The sequence below is a fragment of the Hypanus sabinus genome, chromosome 26 (genome assembly GCF_030144855.1).
Source record: "Hypanus sabinus isolate sHypSab1 chromosome 26, sHypSab1.hap1, whole genome shotgun sequence".
NCBI lineage: Eukaryota > Metazoa > Chordata > Chondrichthyes > Myliobatiformes > Dasyatidae > Hypanus > Hypanus sabinus.
The window spans coordinates 35340557-35358472 of NC_082731.1; the positions used below are offsets into that span (position 1 = coordinate 35340557).

General features: G+C 44.7%; 1 protein-coding gene and 1 long non-coding RNA gene across 3 annotated transcripts in view; both read right to left on the reverse strand.

The window, feature by feature from the left end:
• The window catches only part of LOC132381435 (uncharacterized), a 41231-nt gene extending 31678 nt beyond the window's left edge, over positions 1 to 9553 (reverse strand). Inside the window, exons 1-2 of the long non-coding RNA XR_009508030.1 lie at positions 7411 to 9553; positions 331 to 666 (exon numbers count right to left, since the gene is read on the reverse strand). This is a non-coding gene — a long non-coding RNA (uncharacterized LOC132381435). The remainder of the gene's footprint in view (positions 1 to 330; positions 667 to 7410) is intronic.
• An 842-nt stretch (positions 9554 to 10395) lies between these two features.
• Positions 10396 to 17916, reverse strand: part of LOC132381432 (sodium/calcium exchanger 3-like) — a 587903-nt gene continuing 580382 nt past the window's right edge. For both annotated transcript variants that reach the window (XM_059950836.1, XM_059950838.1), the window contains one exon: positions 10396 to 11506. In XM_059950836.1, the coding sequence (XP_059806819.1) occupies positions 11130 to 11506 (377 nt within the window). In that variant the 3' untranslated portion in view covers positions 10396 to 11129. The remainder of the gene's footprint in view (positions 11507 to 17916) is intronic.

Genomic DNA, 17916 nt, shown 5'->3' on the forward strand with positions numbered 1-17916 from the left:
GACGTCTAATACCAGAGGGCACGTATTGAAAGTGAGAGGGGGGGATTTCAAAGGAGATGTGAAGGACAAGTTTATTTTAACAGAGTGTGGTGGATGCCTGGAATGCAGTCCCTGGGGTGGCATTAGAGACAAATAAATTAGAGACTTTTAAGAGATTTTAGAAAGGCACATGAATATGAGGGAAATGGAAAGATGTGGACATTGTGTGGGCAGAAGGTGTTAGTTTAGTTGGCCATTTAATTTCTGATTTAATTGATTTGGCACAACTTTGCATTCCTGTGCTGTCCTATCTTATGTTCTATGCTCTAATTCTTCTCCGCGGATTGTCACCTTGTCGTGGTGGAGAAGCTCGTGTGGTCCTGAGATCCCGAGAGCGATGCCGTCTGGAGCTGTGCTCCTGGTAGGGTCACCCATGGCGGTGAGGTCGAGGGTGAGGTCCCTGACAAAGAACAATCCAACCAAGACCTCAACGGTGGAACAGGCGGACGACGTCACTTCAAACTCAACGGCTGTGAAGGCGGACGAAGGCTGCAACAAATCCATCAGCTCCCATCGTCGTGGTTTCCATGCCATTGGAATCAGCTGGTTGATTTGTGAAGTATCGTGTGCTTCTCGGAGTGCAACATCAAGTACACATTAAACAAATACACGGCAGGCATCTTCGCTCTGTGATAGATCAATTGAACAAAGATCATTATCCTCGACCTCGAGGGATAGCCACGACAATCTATGTTCTAATCATATATTACAAAAATTAAAGGATCAAAGACTGCCCCCGTTATAAAAATACCCAACAACAGATCTCCCTTTCTTTATACAGCTGAGTCAGTTTTGCTACTCCCCTTATTCTTATTTTATGAATAATATGCACCCCTTTGCTGAGAAAAATGCAATAGATATTAATAAAATTTATTCCCTAATTATAAAATAATACTTCAAGCTCTCTCTCATCACTTATTGTAACTTTCCCAAAAATCGCGTTTGGAACTTTTCCCTGCCCTCATTTACATATTTACACATTGTGCCTTTTCTGGGAAGAATCTTGTCAGTATAGGTTCTGAATAGTGGTGGTCCTCCTTTCGTACTTGGTCTTGCTTTTCATCATCACTCCCATCAACTGTCCTCTCTGCTTTCTCTCTAGTGGCCAGCCAGCAATCTACTCCGCAGTTTGCGCACTGATTCTATATTCTCTCACCTCCGTACTCACCTATTTTGTAGCAGCTTATCAAAGGCCTCCAGATAATTTTTCCCTCCCCTTCCCTCTTCTTCCATTCCCCACTCTGGCCCCTTACCTTTTCTCTACCTGCCTATCACTTCCTCTTGGTGCTCATCCTTCTTCCCTTCCTCCTATAGTCCCCTCTCCGCTCCTGTCAGATTCCTTCCTCTCCAGCCCTTTATCTTTCCAATCCACCTGACTTCACATATCACCTTCTAGCTATCCTCCTTCCCCTCCCCCCAGCTTTTTGTTCTGGCATCTTCTCTCTTCCTTCTCAGTCCTGATGAAGGGTCTCGGCCTGAAACGTCGACTGTTTACTCTTTTCCATAAATGCAGCCTTGCCTGCTGAGTTGCTTCAGCATTTTGTGTGTATGTTGCTTTGGATTTCCAGCATCTGCATACTTTCTTGTGGTTAGATAACTTTTATTCCACTTTCTATATGGGCGGCTGCCGGCGCAGTGACATCAGCGCCGGACTCCGGAATGGAGGTTCCCAGGTTTGAATCCAGTCGGGCCATTCCCATCTGTGCCGGGTTGAGCGTTGAGCTCGCAACTCGACCTCGTAAAATAATGAAGAATTACTGCTAAAAATTCCTAAAAATTAGGAATGGCGTGCCACACAGTCTTTCGTTCCACGCCTCGTAAGGCCTGAAAATGCCCGACACTGGCCTCTCAGGCCTGTGTCGACGTCATCACCATCTATATTGGCTGCTCTTGGTTGCAAAGAACCCAGTGGGATTGGTCAAGCACAAATTTACTCATTAAGAGTTTATTGTTATTATTTTGGTTTGTTGGGCTTGGATTCTACAGCACTAATGATTATCAAATTGTTGCTATAAACCCGATTCTCACAACTACCTGGACATACCTCTTCACCAAGCACTTACCCTCCGTTCACCAAACAAAGCAGGATCTCCTGGTGGCCATCCATTTCAATTCTACTTCCCATTTCCATTCCAACGAGTCAGTCCATGGCCTTCCCTACTGGCACAATGAAGCCACACACAGGTTGGAGGATATGCACCTTGTATTCCATCTGGGTAGCCTCCAACCATGGCATGAACATTGATTTCTCAAATCTCTGGTAATTCTGACCACCGCCCCCCCCCAACCTTCTCCATTCTCCATTCCCATTTCCTCTCTCACCTTACCTCCTTCTGGTGCTCCTCCCCCTTCCCTTTCTTCCATGGCCTTCTGTCCTCCCCTATCAGATTACCCCTTCTCCAGCCCTTTATCTCTTTCACCCATCAACTTCCCAGCTCTTTACTTCACCCCTTCTCCCTCTCCCGGTGTCACCCATCGCCCACCACCTTGGGCTTCTTCCTCCCCTCCCCTATCTTCTTATTCTGACTTCTCACCTCCTTTTTGCCCCAGTCCGGATGAAGGGCTTCGGCCCAAAACGTCAACTGTCTGTTCTCTTCCATAGGCACTGGTTGGCCTGCAGAGTTCCTCCAGCGTTTTGTGTGCATTAATCAAATTGTTGTTTTGGATTCGACGAAATCAAAATGAGAACCTGATTGTAATGAGGATTTCCATTTGTACTTACAAATATATAAGGAGCACCACTGGAACTTCTGTAAACTTATTTTAAAATACCCTGATATTCTGTTTTATGAGTTCTGGGATTTTTAAGCAGCGTGCTAGACCATAATTATTTCACTCCTTGAAACTACTGCGTTGGCGCTCTCTAATTCCCCAGCATGAATATTTAAACATATTAGTGACTTGGTTCTTACAACTTTATTATAATTCAACTGATAACTTAGATATTGGTGTCTTACAGCCTTCATATGATCTCATTATAAAGTTAATTAAAAATTGTGCTTTTCTGGTTCCGAGAACGGTCATAATTTTTCGTGATTTCCAACAGGCCGTGGAGTAAGGTGCCTGTGGAATCAGAGTACAAATAACGGAGTGAACAACTGCCTGCCCCCAGGGCAACATTCTTTCAGTTGGGCTGTACGCTCAGCTGCATTACTGACGTCAGAGCTGATGGGCGCCAGAGATCCTTTGAACCTATGCCCAAAAGGAGCAGGTATCAGAAGAGGGGTAATTGCCACTCCAGATGTTGCAAAGTCTTTCTGATGACTTCTTAGGGACGTCAACAGAAAACACGATTGTTTTCACTCTGATTACAAATTCTGAGCCAAAATCTCTGATTCCATTATTTTAAAACATAGAACAGGGAACATTATAGCATTGCTCAGGACCTTTTAACCCACTCTAAGACCATTCTAACCCTTCCATCCCACATAGTCCTCTATTCCTCTATCATCCATACTGTACACTAACTAAGAGTTTCTTAAATGCCCCTAATGTATCTGTCTCTACCACCATCCATGACAGGGCGTTCCACGCACCCAGTGCTCTTTATGTAACAATCCTACCTCTTACAATCCACAAATTATCTTAAAATTACGCCCCCTCCTACTAGCTATTTCTGCCCTGCAAGAAAAGTCTCTGGCTGTCCTCTCTATCTATGCCTTTTATCATCTTGTACACTTCTGAATTGAATTCAATTCAATTTCAGTTTTTATTGTCATTTAGAAACCACAAATGCAATGCAGTTAAAAAATGAGACAACGTTCCTCCAGAATGATATCTCAAAAGCATATGACAAAACAGACTACACCAGAAAATCCCCAAATCCAGAGTCCGGAGAGGCTGCTGTGTATTAATATCGCGCAACTGTCTTAGTGTGTTCCCCGGAAAGGAGCTCCAAATCCACCAGACAAAACAAGACTACCCAGACACACCAAGTCAGGAGACCAACTCTACCACCCAACAAACCAAAAACTAAAGCTACAAGACCTACACAAAACCATATACTTACATATAGTTATAGTTAACATATAGTTACAACAGTGCAAACAATACCATAATTGATAAAAGAAAACAGACCATGGGCACAGTAAAAATAGTCCAAAGATGTTAAAAGACCATAAGTTCGAAAGAAACCACCACACAGTTTCCACAAGTCCTCAGGGTCCCGATAGACTTGTCATCCCATGCAGGTGGTAGAAGGGAATACCCCCGCTATGGACTTCCACGGCGCCGCCAGACACAGCGCACAGTGAAAGCTTCGTTGGACCCAGCCTCACAGACACAGCGCACAATGAAAGCACCCCGACCACAGCGGACTCCGAGTCCGTCGAACCTCCGAGCCTCCGACCATCCGCTCCGGCACAGCCTCTCTGAGCACCATCCTCTGCTGAGCGCACTATGGCACCCCCGCCAACGGCCACCGGCAACGCGACCCCGAGGACTGGGGGCCTGTTCTATCAAGCCATCTCTCATCCTCCTCCACTCCAAAGAGAAAAGCCCTAGCTTGCTCAATCTATCCTCAAAGGGAGTGCTCTCTAGTCCAGGAAGCATCATGGTAAATCACCTCGGCATCCTCTCTGAAGCTTCCATATCCTTCTGACAATGTGGCGACCAGAACAGAACAAGTGTGGTCTAACCAGTGTTTTATAGAGCTATGGTCTCTATGCAACCCAGTCCCTTGACTAATGACGGCCAACACAGCCACTAATGTCTCTCCTCTTAAGGGCAAATACTGTATCTTGTCAGCTAAATGTCAGTACTCTAGCACCATGGCCTTCGATGAGAAATTGCTCCACATGTACAACAGCGGCTATGCCATCTCTTACCTGGATTAATTTACTCTCGCTATCCATTCTTTGAAACCTCTACATCTATCCTAGTCTCCTCCTTCTAATTTACCTCCTTGCAGGACATTTTATTTTGCTGTACTGTGCAAATGTCTGAGGCAGCCTGGATTTTTTTGTAAGTTTTCGGGTGGAGTGACCCGATCTCGACATCATCGAGGCTGTCGAGGTTTACCTGGAGAGACAGAAGCAAGTGAGACAGCTGAAATCTGCAGAAGAACTTTGGCAAAGTCTCTAAGGTGATTAGGACAACTGAATAGCTGTATGCCTAACAGAATTGATGCAGTTTTGAAGGCAAAGGGTGGTCACGCCAAATATTAATATGATTTTGTTTTTTCTTTATTGTTTATTGCTCTTCATAGTATTTTTTAAATATTTAGAAACTTTTCATTTCATTATTTTTGAAAGTGCGTTAGTTTTACAAATGCTTTTACATTTGCTTAAGACTTTTGCACAGTAAAAGTCTTTCATATGTTCTATGAAAATTTAGATTCTGAACGTTTTTTTTCAAATTCCCTTCTATCCTTAATATAAAAGGAAGTTAGAAACATAGAAAATCTACAGCACAATACTGTTCAGCTGTGCTGAACATGTACTTTAGAAATTACATAGGGTTACTCATAGCTCTTTATTTTTCTAAGCTCCATGTTCCTATCCAGGAGTCACTTAAAAGGCCCTATCATATCCGCCTCCACCATTGTCAGTGGCAGGTCATTCCACGCACTCACCAATCTCTGCAGAAAAACCTTACCCCTGACATCTCCTCTGTACCTACTTCCAAGCACCTTAAAACTGTGTCCTCTCATGCTAGCCACTTCAGCCTTGGGAAAAAGCCTCTGACTATCCACACGATCAATGCCTCTCATCATCTTGTACACCTGAAAATAGTTATCTAATACCATCTTTTCTGTGTCCTAGTTTGTATCTTTCTAATTTTTTGTCCTTGTCTTTCTTCACCTATGGTTCATTATTGGTATATTTTGTGCACTTTAAGTAGAACATATGTTTCCTAGACTCTGCCTAAAATACATTCAGTGGCCAAGCATTAGCTACACCTGTACAACTGCTCGTTAATGCAAGTATCTAATCTGCCAATCATATGGCAGCAGATCAATGAATTAAATCATGTAGACATGGTCAAGAGGTTCAGTTGTTGCTCAGACCAAACATCAGAATTGGGAGGAAATGTGATCCAAGTGACTTTGACCGTGGAATGATTGTTGGTGCCAGACGGGGTGGCTTGAGTATCTCAGGAACCGCTAATCTCCTGAAATTTGCACTCATGACGTTCTGTAGATTACAGAGAATGGTGTGATAAACAAAAAAAAAATCAGCGAACAACACACACAAGATGCTGGTGGAACACAGCAGGCCAGGCAGCATCTATAGGGAGAAGCGCTGTCGACATTAACAACAACACACACAAAATGCTGATGGAACACAGCAGGCCAGGCAGCATCTATAGGGAGAAGCGCTGTCGACGTTAACAACAACACACACAAAATGCTGGTGGAACACAGCAGGCCAGGCAGCATCTATAGGGAGAAGCACTGTCGACGTTAACAACAACACACACAAAATGCTGATGGAACACAGCAGGCCAGGCAGCATCTATAGGGAGAAGCGCTGTCGACGTTAACAACAACACACACAAAATGCTGGTGGAACACAGCAGGCCAGGCAGCATCTATAGGGAGAAGCGCTGTCGACGTTTCGGGCCGAGACCCTTCGTCAGGATGAATCAGGATGAGTCCTAACGAAGAGTCTCGGCCCGAAATGTCGACGAGTCCTGACGAAGGGTCTCAGCCCGAAACGTCTACAGTGCTTCTCCTTATGGATGCTGACTGGCCTGCTGTGTTCCACCAGCATTTTGTGTGTGTTGTATGAATTTCCAGCATCTGCAGATTTCCTCATGTTTGCTCCAAAAAAATCAGTGAGCGGCAGTTCTGTGGGCAAAAACGCCTTTCTAATGAGAGAGGTCAGAGGAGCCTGGTCAGACTGGCTTTAGTTGACAGGAAGTCAACAGTATCTGAAGTAAACACATCTTACAACAGCAGAGTGCAGAAGAGCATCTCTGAACGCACAACACGTCGAACATTGAAGTGGATGGGCTACAGCAGGAGAAGACATGAATGTACTATTCCTGGACTCTGCTGAATATAGTTGGCAAGCTTGGTGTATCAATTTACATTAGAATAACAATTCCTGCTTTTCAGAAGTCTCAGACATTTATGAAAGAACAGTTATAATTGAGCCCTGTTTATTCCCTTTAACTTTGTTCCGGTGTTATTGCGATTAACTCACCTTCAGTCTACATTGGCAGTTAGTAACCTTTATTTATTTATTGAGGGCCTTCCAGCCCTTCGAGCTGTGCCGTCCAGCCAGCCCTGACTCAACGCTAGCCTAAAAATGGGACGATTTGTAATGACCAATTAACCTGCCAACCAGTAAGTCTTTGGACTGTGGGAGGAAACCAGAGCACCCGGAGGAAACCCACACGGTCACAGAGAGAACATAGGACACTTACAGTCAGTGGCAGGATTTGAACCAGGGTCACTGGCACTGTAGAGCGTTGCGCTAACCTCCACGCCACCACGTAGCCCCAACCTTCATACAGGCCAACCACTCTAGACTTGTTTCTAAATATCATTCCTCATTTCCCCTCTGAACCACCTTCAAGAAGAGGAGATCCCAAGTCATGGAATGATTATTTTCTTCTCCTGTAGTCACTTGGATTCTGTCTGCCATGTCTAGACACAATAATAAATGGAATTTCTTCTCGGTCCATGTCAGAAGTATGACTCCTAGGTTCCAAGTGTTCCAAGTATTGTGGAGTGAATGTAAGAAGACGAACTATGTAAGAGCCTAACTGGTTGACTGCAGTACGGTGATTATCCTGGAAGCCTTCCAGCAGTAACCACAAGTTATGTAGTAATGAGCTCAAGGGAGCACAAGATGGAGTAAAAATACTTAATTTGTCCCCTCTCCGTTGCACCCATAAGCACCACTAAGCAATTGGAAAGTTGACTACCTCGCTCCGCGCCTTGCTTGGCGCATAAGACGGCAACCTCGCCCTTCCTTTAACCTTTGGTTTTTTTTACGAGGCCGAGTTGCTAGCTCGACGCTCAACCCCGCACAGGTGGAAAGCGTGCAAGGAGCCGGCCGGATTCGAACCCGGGACCACTCGCCTCAAAGTCCGGCGTGGATGCCACTTCGCCGCCAGCCAGCAGCTCAGGAAATGTGAAAACTTTGTGACGTATGGAGAGCACAACAGGTGTCCTGCCCTAACTAGCCCCATTCCTTTGGGAGGAGCCGTGTAAAAGTCAGTGAATAATAAGCCAAAAGGCATGCTGTTAAACGAGCTGCTGAATTCAGTAAATTTACAAAGTAATTGAAACTCCATAGAGGTTGTTGGCCACTTCATTCAAATTCTATCGTCTGGGTTTTGTATGCAAAACCAACCGAGCATGTAAATAGATCGAACATTTTATACATTGAGACTGTGACAGAGGTTCAAAGGTTATTTTTAGTACAGATCCACTCACATATTTCACAACTGCACATTCTATATGCAAATATGTATCAGAAATGCATAATTTGCTCCAGGACTTCTGGGTGCCCTGGAACACATAATAACCAATTAAATGTTTTTGTTTAAAGGGCAATCACTAAGTTTTGGAACTACAACACACTCCTAGAAGCGGAAATCCGGTAAAGAATAGATGCTTTATTTTGTGATGTTGACCGAGGAATAAATACTGGAGAGGGCACTAAGCCATAATTGCCATTGTATCAAAATAACACTATGGGATCAGTTATGACCGCTTGAAAAGACATGTGGAAGCTTGACCACAAATGACAATGTGGCACTCCCTCGGTACTTCACAGCTCTGTCAGCCTCGATTCTTTATGGAAGTTTGTTAGTGAGTAAAACAGGCAGTTTTGGACCTGGCTTAAATGCATACGCCTTGTATTGCATGTCTTAAAATCAGTGGATAAAATGAAATGCAAAAGTGAATTGATCTGAGCAGGTACGGTTGGGAAATTGTGAACGATGAATACTGTGAGACTCCCAAGCTGTTATGAACCATGGGAGCTGGCGTATTTTGTTATATTTTATTTAGAGAGATTAATACAAATTACGACGACTGGTTGCCACGGATGTTGTGACCCAAACGGACTGTTTGCCACGCCGTATGGCTCTCTGACCAACAGAAGACCACAGATCCGGGGGTAATGTCAGGGGAGGTTGTGAGGTTGTGTTTTTTCCCCTCCTGATTGTAGGAATTAAACCAAAAGGAATCATTCAAGAGCAATCATTTATTTATTTGTTCAGTGCAGAACATGTCCCTCCTGCGCTTTGAGCTGCACCGCCCAACAACCTTCCATTTAATCCTAGCCTAATCACGAGACAATTTACAATGGCCAATTAACCTACCAACCGGTATATCTTTGGACTGTGGTAGGAAACCGGAGCACCGAGAGGAAACCCACACGGTCACAGGGAAGAACGTACAAACTCCTCACAGGCAGTGGTGGGAATTGAACCCGGGTCACCGGTACTGTAAAGCGTTGTGCTAACCCCTATGCACCCTGATTATAGTCTTTTAAAATGTTTTCATCTTCTGACCTACCAATTTAGAATTTTGTCCTTCGCAATTAGTTAGCTTGTGCTGTACCCTACAATTCATTTGTAGATTTAATTCTTACTTTCCTAAGTTATTGTGTGTTATAAGTGTGTTGTGTGTATGACTGTGCTTCACACCCTGAGCTGGAGAAACATTGTCTTGTTTGGCAGTATATAATTAAATGACAATAAACTTGACTTGACTTGATCACCGAATTTGCTAATTTTTATTAAGTCATGATTGTTTAATCCACTTATCTACTTATAAGTGATTTATCATTTAAAAATACTAATTGTTAGAGCAATTTTGGGGGTTAGCACATGTAGCAAATGACTTTAACTGATTTCAGCCACTAGACTTCAGATTCAAATATGAATTGTAAATTAAATTCAGTTCTGAACAGTGGGTTCCTAGGATCCATGAACCAAGTTAATTGGAAGAACAGACAATGTTGATTTAAAGTCGTTACTTGTGTGTATTTGGGTGAATGAAATACAGGTGCAAACAGGGAGGTGTGAAGGTGGGAAGATCCAGGTATTTGAAACTGTTACATGGCATTCAAAGGAAGTATAGTAAATATGGAATTGTCCTTTGAACATTAGCCTGAATTGTTCTTTGGTCTTTAGCAGATAAAATATTGTGTAGTGTTGGACCAGGCAGTCCTTCTTCCACTGAAAGGGGTCTCATTAAGATGCCCGCTGAATTTCATTTTGTTGATTAAGGAGGCTGATTTATAGCTACCAGTACTTCTCTCCAGTGACTTTGTTCACGCAACAACACCAATGCTTTGGAGAATATTTTCAGACCGAAGCAATCTAATCTGGACAAAAGGAGAAAGCGAGACAATTTTGCAAATTATTTGTGAGTGTAGCAACTTTAATAAATGAATCTTGCCACAGGATAAGTTACCATGAATTTGGGTTCTACACTAATTTAGAAAAAGTTGGGCAAGTGTGTATGCCACTTTTACAAACACACGGTATCAGGATGCAAATTGTACACCAGGTTTTACAGCAAGACGAACATACACCTAGTCTATTGTACACATTAATAAATACTGTATACACCCTCATAGTGAGGTGCTGATTTTCTCCCTTAATTTATGACCAGTCTCATGAGTTGCCTTTCTGCTGTTCAAATTAAGCGAACAGGCATTGGAACAGCTTATACAGTGAAATGAATTATTACAACGATACAAGACACTTAAATATTGTGGACCAAAGTTGGTAGCCGCTTGCTTTACACAATACGAAAACTTATCTTCAACGGCAGACTCTTTCTCAACATTCCGAATGTAGCAAGCTCAGTTTGGAGATGTAAAAAAAAGTTTAAATCCATCTAGAATTTTTTTAAAAAAATGATTTCAGGTGGTTTCTTGATGTTTTGGCTGCTGGCTACAGCCATTGTTAGAACCTTTTGGTAAGGCAAAAAAAAACACACACAAACTCAACAGATAGAATTTTGCCTTTCTTTTTATTCTTTGCCAGTAAAGGTCTGGTTTATGATCCGGGCTGAGAAAATGCCTTTTCTGGGTTTGGAATATGGCAGGCTGCCTCTGGATCTCTTCAGCAGCTCTGGCAGGAGCTCCTTCTTCGTGGACAGATGAAAGCCTCTCAGTTTAGAAACCCTTAATGTAACAGTAGGTCTCCAGGGCTGAAAACACAACATACAGCAGCCAAAGGCTCACAAATATGCTGCAGGTGATGAGCTTTCCGCGACGCGTACCTCCGAGTTCACCGCCTATGTGTGGTCGTCTTCTGTACAGGAGAACACTGACCGTGACAAAGGCAAAGATAGTAAAGAGTGTGACCGAGAAAGCCAGCGAGCCAGGGTGCACGCGAAACTCCATTCCCTTCGAAGCCCAGTAGATGGCAGCAACAGACCAGGCCACTCCAATGCCCAGGAACACGTTAACAGCATTGCTTCCCGTTACGTTCCCAATGGAGGCATCTGCATACTGGTCTTGCAGTGCTGCGACCTTGCTGGCAAAAGTATCTGGAAAAATACCAAAGAGATATCTCTGTTATATTTCCATTGACATAAAAAAAACCATTTATGCTATATATAATATTGAGCAGAAGTGTTATAAGTAAATATATATACTACATAGCTAGGGCGCCTAAGACTTTTGCACGGTATTCTATTGGTTAATGTGGACCGGAGAGCGAGTTTGTAAATCTGGCGGGCATAAAGGATGTTGGGAATGGTGAGGGTGGAGTGCCGCGGGAAGGGTACAGGACAGGCGGCAGAGAAGGAAAGTGCCAGGTGAGGGGGTTGGTGTGGGTGCAGACACACCCAGACCTGAGACAACAGGCAAGGTCACTTGATTCCAAACAATCGGTTTATTGATCATTACAGAATGTCTCCCTGGTGCTCCCCTCTCCCTTCCCCTTTTCCCAACTGTGATTCCCCCTCTCCCTGCCCCCTTCCCACTCTCAGTCCATAATAGAGACCCAGATCAGAATCAGGTTTATCATCACTCACATAAGTCACGAGATTTTTTTTTTTGCAGCGGTACAATGCAATATATAAAATTACTACAGTACTGTGCAAAAGTCTTAGGTGTATTTATATATATAAGGTGCCTAAGACTTTTGCACAGTACTGTATAACTAGTAGAACCATGTTCACTGTCTCTATAACTGGCTGCTTTTGCCCAGATGGGTCAAATACAGTGATACAGAAATTTGTTCACACAATTCCAAATTAGATACTTGAATATTTTGTTAAGCGGGGTAGAGCCCTTTTAGGTGTCTTCACCCACCACGGAATTTCGCTCCTGCCCCTCAGCAGATTTCAGAATCAGAATCAGATTTATTATCACTGACGTATATTGTGAAATTTGTTGTTTTGCGGCAGCAGTACATAATGCAGCAACGCATAATACATAATATGAATTTCACGAAGAAATAAAAATTAAGTAAGGGGTGAATAAATACAGCAGCATTAATGAGCTTTCTTTTCCAGACGGCAGAGGGGAAGAATCTGTTTCTAAAATGATGAATGTGTGCCTTCGGGCTCCTTTGCCTCCCCTCCGGTGGTAGTTGTGAAAAGAGGGCATGTCCTGGGTGATGGGGATCCTTAAAGATGGATGCCATCCTTCGAGGCATCGCCTTTTGAAGATGTCCTCGATAGTGGGGAGGCTAGCGCCCATGATAGAGGAGGTTGAGATTACAACTTTCTGCAGCTTTTGCCAATCCTGTGCAGTGGCCCCTCCAAACCAGACAACGATGTAGCCAGTACATCTGTAGACATTTGCTGGAGTCTTTGATGACATACCAAATCTCCCCAAGCTCCTAATGAAGTAAAGCCGCTGGATTGCCTTCTTTGTAATTGCATCAATATGCTGGGCCCAGGATAGATCTTCAGCGACGTTAGCACAGAGGAACTTGAAACTGCTCACTCTTTCCACGGCTGATCTCCTCAACTTCCCCTTCCTGAAGTCCACAATCAAATCCTTAGTCTTGCTGACATTGAGTGCAATGTTGTTCTGGCAACTCATAGAACCATAGAACACTACAGCACAGTACAGGCCCTTTGGCCCTCCATGTTGTGCTGACCCATATAATCCTTAAAAAAAAAGTACTAAACCCACACTATCCCGTAACCCTCTATTTTTATTTCATCCATGTGCCTGTCCAAGAGGCTCTTAAATACCCCTAATGTTTTAGCCTCCACCACCATCCCTGGCAAGTCATTCCAGGCACTCACAACCCTCTGTGTAAAAAACTTACCCCTGATGTCTCCCCTAAACTTCCCTCCCTTAATTTTGTACATATGCCCTCTGGTGTTTGCTATTGGTGCCCTGGGAAGCAGGTACTGAATATCTACCCTATCTATGCCTCTTTTAATCTCATAGACCTCTATGAAGTCCCCTCTCATTCTTCTACGCTCCAAAGAGAAAAGTCCCAGCTCTGCTAACCTTGCTTCATATGACTTGTTCTCCAAACCAGGCAACATCCTGGTAAATCTCCTCTGCTCCATAGTTTCCACATCCTTCCTATAATGAGTTGACCAGAATTGAACACAATACTCCAATAAATTAGAATTGCAGGAGAATGGGAACCAGAGTGCCAGAACAGTTCGTGGAGGGGTTGTGGAGGCAGATACTGTTAAGACCGCAGGCAGAGTCAGGAATCAAAAGGTTGAGCATGGTGGTACTAGTGTCCTGAGCTGTTTACCTCTCAACGCAAGAGGAGCAGAACTGGCAGCTCAGTATTCTGGGCTTCTGTTGTTTTAGACATGATAGAACGGAGAGATTAAAGGGGGAGTGGTAGAGTTACTGGTCAGGGAAACCGTTACTGCAGTGCCCTGTCAGGACAGACCGGAGAGAACTAAGGACTAGAAAGGTACGTCCACATTAATGGGATTATATTATAGACCAGCCTACAGTCCACAGGATTTAGAGGAACAAATTTGTTGAGAGATTGCAGACTGTGGCAAGAAACATAAGGTTGTGATGGGAGGTGATTTTAACTTCCCAGATATCGACTGGGGCACACATTCTGTAAAAGGACTTGATGGAAGAGAGTTTGCCAAATGTGTTCAGGACAGTTTCTTTAATCAGTACATAGAAGCCCCATTGAGAGAGTGGGCAATAGTAGATCTCCTATTAGGGAATGAGACAGGGCAGGTAACAGAAGTTTGTGTAAGGAAATGTTTTGCACCCAGTGACCACAATGCTGTTGGTTTCAAGGTAAGACTAAGGGGATGTTTGATGGGTTTGGTGTTGGCGCGTGGCCAAGTGGTTAAGGCGTTAGTCTAGTGATCTGAAGGTCGCTAGTTTGAGCCCTGGCTGAGGCAGCGTGTGTGTCCTTGAGCAAGGCACTTAACCACACATTGCTCTGCGACGACACTGGTGCCAAGCTGTATGGGTCCTAATGCCCTTCCCCTGGACAACATTGATGGCGTGGAGAGGGGAGACTTGCAGTTTGGGCAACTGCCGGTCTTCCATAAAAAAAACCCTGCCCAGGCTTGCACCCTGGATGTCCAAGGTGCAAATTCATGGTCTATTGAGACTAACGGAGGCCTACTACTACACTTCATTTGATGGGGTTATACATAATTATGAGGGGTATAGATAAGGTAAATGCAAGCAGACTTTTTCCGCTGAGGTTGGGTGGGACTACAACCCGAGGTCATGGGTTAAAGGTAAAAGGTGAGTGGTTAAGGGGAAGATGAGAGGAAACTTCTTCACTCAGAGGGCAGTGAGAACGTGGAACGAGCTGCCAGCACAAGTGGTAGATGCGAGCTCGATTTCAACATTTAAGAGAAGTTTGGATAGGGACATGGATGGGAGGGATATGGAGTGCTACGGCCTGGGTTCAAGCGGACGAAACTAGCAATTCAAATGGTTCAGAATGGAGTAGATGGGCTGAAGGGCCCACTCTGTGCAGTAGTTTTCTTTGACTCTATGAAGACCAATATTTAAACTGCATCCATACGCCTCACAAAAACTTGCAACCTCTCCAATCTTAAATACACAACATTTCACCTGACTAGAATAGATGATAAGGTCATCCTCGTCTTGGGATCTGTCCAGACTGTTGCTATTGTTTGCCACGTCAGAGTCTGCTGCCCACGGATCTTCTGAAGTCACCCAAAGTTCAAACTCCGAGGAGAGAAAACAATGCTTACTTTCCTTAGCTCAGGCAGCAAGTTGTTGGGGAATGAACAGTCATAGAAAACATGGAAAATAGGTGCAGGAGTAGGCCATTCGGCCCTTCGAGCCTGCAGGACCGAAACGTCGACTGCGTATTCTCCTCTATAGATGCTGCCTGGCCTGCTGAGTTCCTCCAGCACCTGCGGAATTTCCCTTTTGCCCACAGGAGCAGCCAGTGGACACAAGTATCTGCCTGCGTTCGAAGTTTGGAATATACTTATTATCAAAGTTTGTATACTTTATACAACCTCGAGATTCATCTCCTTACAGGCAGCAAACAAAGGAAGCCAGTCTAACCCATTAAAACAGAAGAAGACCGCTGACCACCCAATGTGCAGAGAGGGGGAAAAGAAAACAAACTGTGCAAACCGTGTAAAAGTGAGCCAGGAGCAGTCAGAACTGAAGCTCATGATGAGGCCAGTCGTCACGGCAGCCAGTCCAGGAGCCCGTTAGTTGTAGGCCACAGCCTCAGTCAACGCAGGGATGAGTAAATCTCGTGGAGCAGCGAGTGGACTGGCCCATCCCTCGCCTCCAGCCCCAGCCTCCCAACCTTCTCGATCAGTCCCGGCGCCTAAATCATCCACACCTTGGGTAGTTCCTCGCTCCCAGACCCGGGCCTTGCTATCTTGATATGCTTTCGGGCCTGAGAGTCGCCACCTTGACTCGGCTCCTACCCAACCTTTCCCCTTCGGCTTGGCCAGCGTTTCAATCAATCAAACTTAAATCAATTGTCAGTTCCCCCAAAGTACAGAGACTGCATTTCTATCTTTAGAAAGGCCTTACTGTAGCCTTCAAAGGTTTTCTTGGCTCTCCTGAACACACAGTTTAGCTTGTCTGTTGGGGGCACTGTTCTTCACCAACTTGTCCATGGTCCTCTTACCCAGGAGAGTTCTGGCCTCTTCCCAACATTCCGGCATCTATCCCTTCGGTGGCAACAATTCCCAGCAGTTCAAAGCGTGTTCTTTTTAAGAAGATGGCTTCAGATATTATACCCACAAGAGAGTCTGCAGATACTGGGCATCCGGACTAACACACACAAAAGCAGGAGGAACTCAGCAGGTCAGGCAGGAAAGAACACTCGCCTCTTCCGGCCAAGACCCCCCCCCCCCCACCCCGGGGAGGATTGGGGAAGGAGCAAGAATAAGGAGATGTGGTGGGGGGGGGAGGGGAAGGAAAACAAGCTGGCGAAGTGAGGGGGAATGAAGTGAGAAGCTAGGAGGTGATAGGTGGGAAAGGTAAGGGGCCGAAGAAGAAGGAATCTGATAGGAGAGGAGAGTGGACCCTGGAAAGGGAGAGAAGGGGGAGGCTCACCAGAAGGGGTGATGTGAGGAAGTGACCAGAATGGAGAGTGGAAAGTGAGAAAAGGGGAAGTGGAATTAAATTACTGGAAGTTAGAGAAGTCGACGCTGGGCACTTGGTCACTGAGTTCTCTTTTCATCTGTATTTTCCGAGAGTTTTCGGTGACCTACTGTCTTTTGCTAAAAGGGCCTCTTCTTTCTTCTTCTGCATTTCCTCCGTCTGAGTACCCAGGTAATTTTTCTGCATAGCTAAGAATTACAGTAAGACTCCAATAATCCGGCATTTTATTGTTCATAAACTGATGGCTTGATATCTAGATCGCTCATTACTGCAGACAGTGAGTCGGGACTCTGCAGGGTGAGCATTAGACATAGGAGAAGAATTCAGCCATTCGGCCCAATGGGTCTGCTCTGCCCTTCTATAGTGACTGACTTATTACCCCCCTCAACCTCATTCTCCTGCCTTCTCCCTGTGACCTTCAACACCATGTCTACGCAAAGCCCTCTCAACCTCTGCTGTAAGTGTACCCAATGTCTTGGCAACCAAAACCGCCTGTGGCACCGGATTCTGCAGATTCACCAACTTCTGGATAAGCAAGTTCCTCCTCATCTCTGTTCTAAAGGGACATCCTCATATTCTGAGCGATACCGTCTGGTTCTAGACTTTCCCACCATAGGATACGATCTCTGCACATCCACCCTCTCGAGGCCTTTCAATATTTGATATTGAAATGCTGGCCTGCCGATGGAGGTAGAGATCCTGAATGTTCTTACAAGCAGACTGAAACTCACCAGATACTATCTCTGTACCATCATAATATTGTGTAACATAGTTTAAAAAAAAGAAATGCATTTTCGGGTATTATGAGGACTAACTTTAATTTTGGATGGCAGAGTGGAGATATGTCTCTCCCAAAGGAGGTGTAAGGCCCTGCTTCCCTCCGCTAGCCTGCAGGTCACCCTTGGGCAAGGGGTAGCACCTGCTCAGCCCCCTATCAGGGTCACCTGAAGCCATGAGAGCAGGTGGTGGATGGTTGTATGAACAGCCGGTGCCGATCACAAGTCCTGGTTATCTGGTTGGTACCTATAACTATAAGAATAACGACTTTGGTTCTGTCTTCACTAAGGAGGACATAAATAATCTTCCGGAAATAGTAAGGGACCGGGGGGTCTAGTGAAATGGAGGAACTGAGGGAAATACATGTTAGTAGGGAAGTGGTGTTAGGTAAGATGAAGGATTAAAGGCAGATAAATCCCCAGAACTAGATGGTCTAGATGGAGTGCTTAAGGAAGTAGCCCAAGAAATAGTGGGTGCATTAGTGATAATTGTTCAAAACTCCTTAGATTCTGGATTAGTTCCTGAGGATTGGAGAGTAGCTAATGTAACCCCACTTTTTAAAAAAGGAGGGAGAGAGAAACCGGGGGATTATAGACCAGTTAGTCTG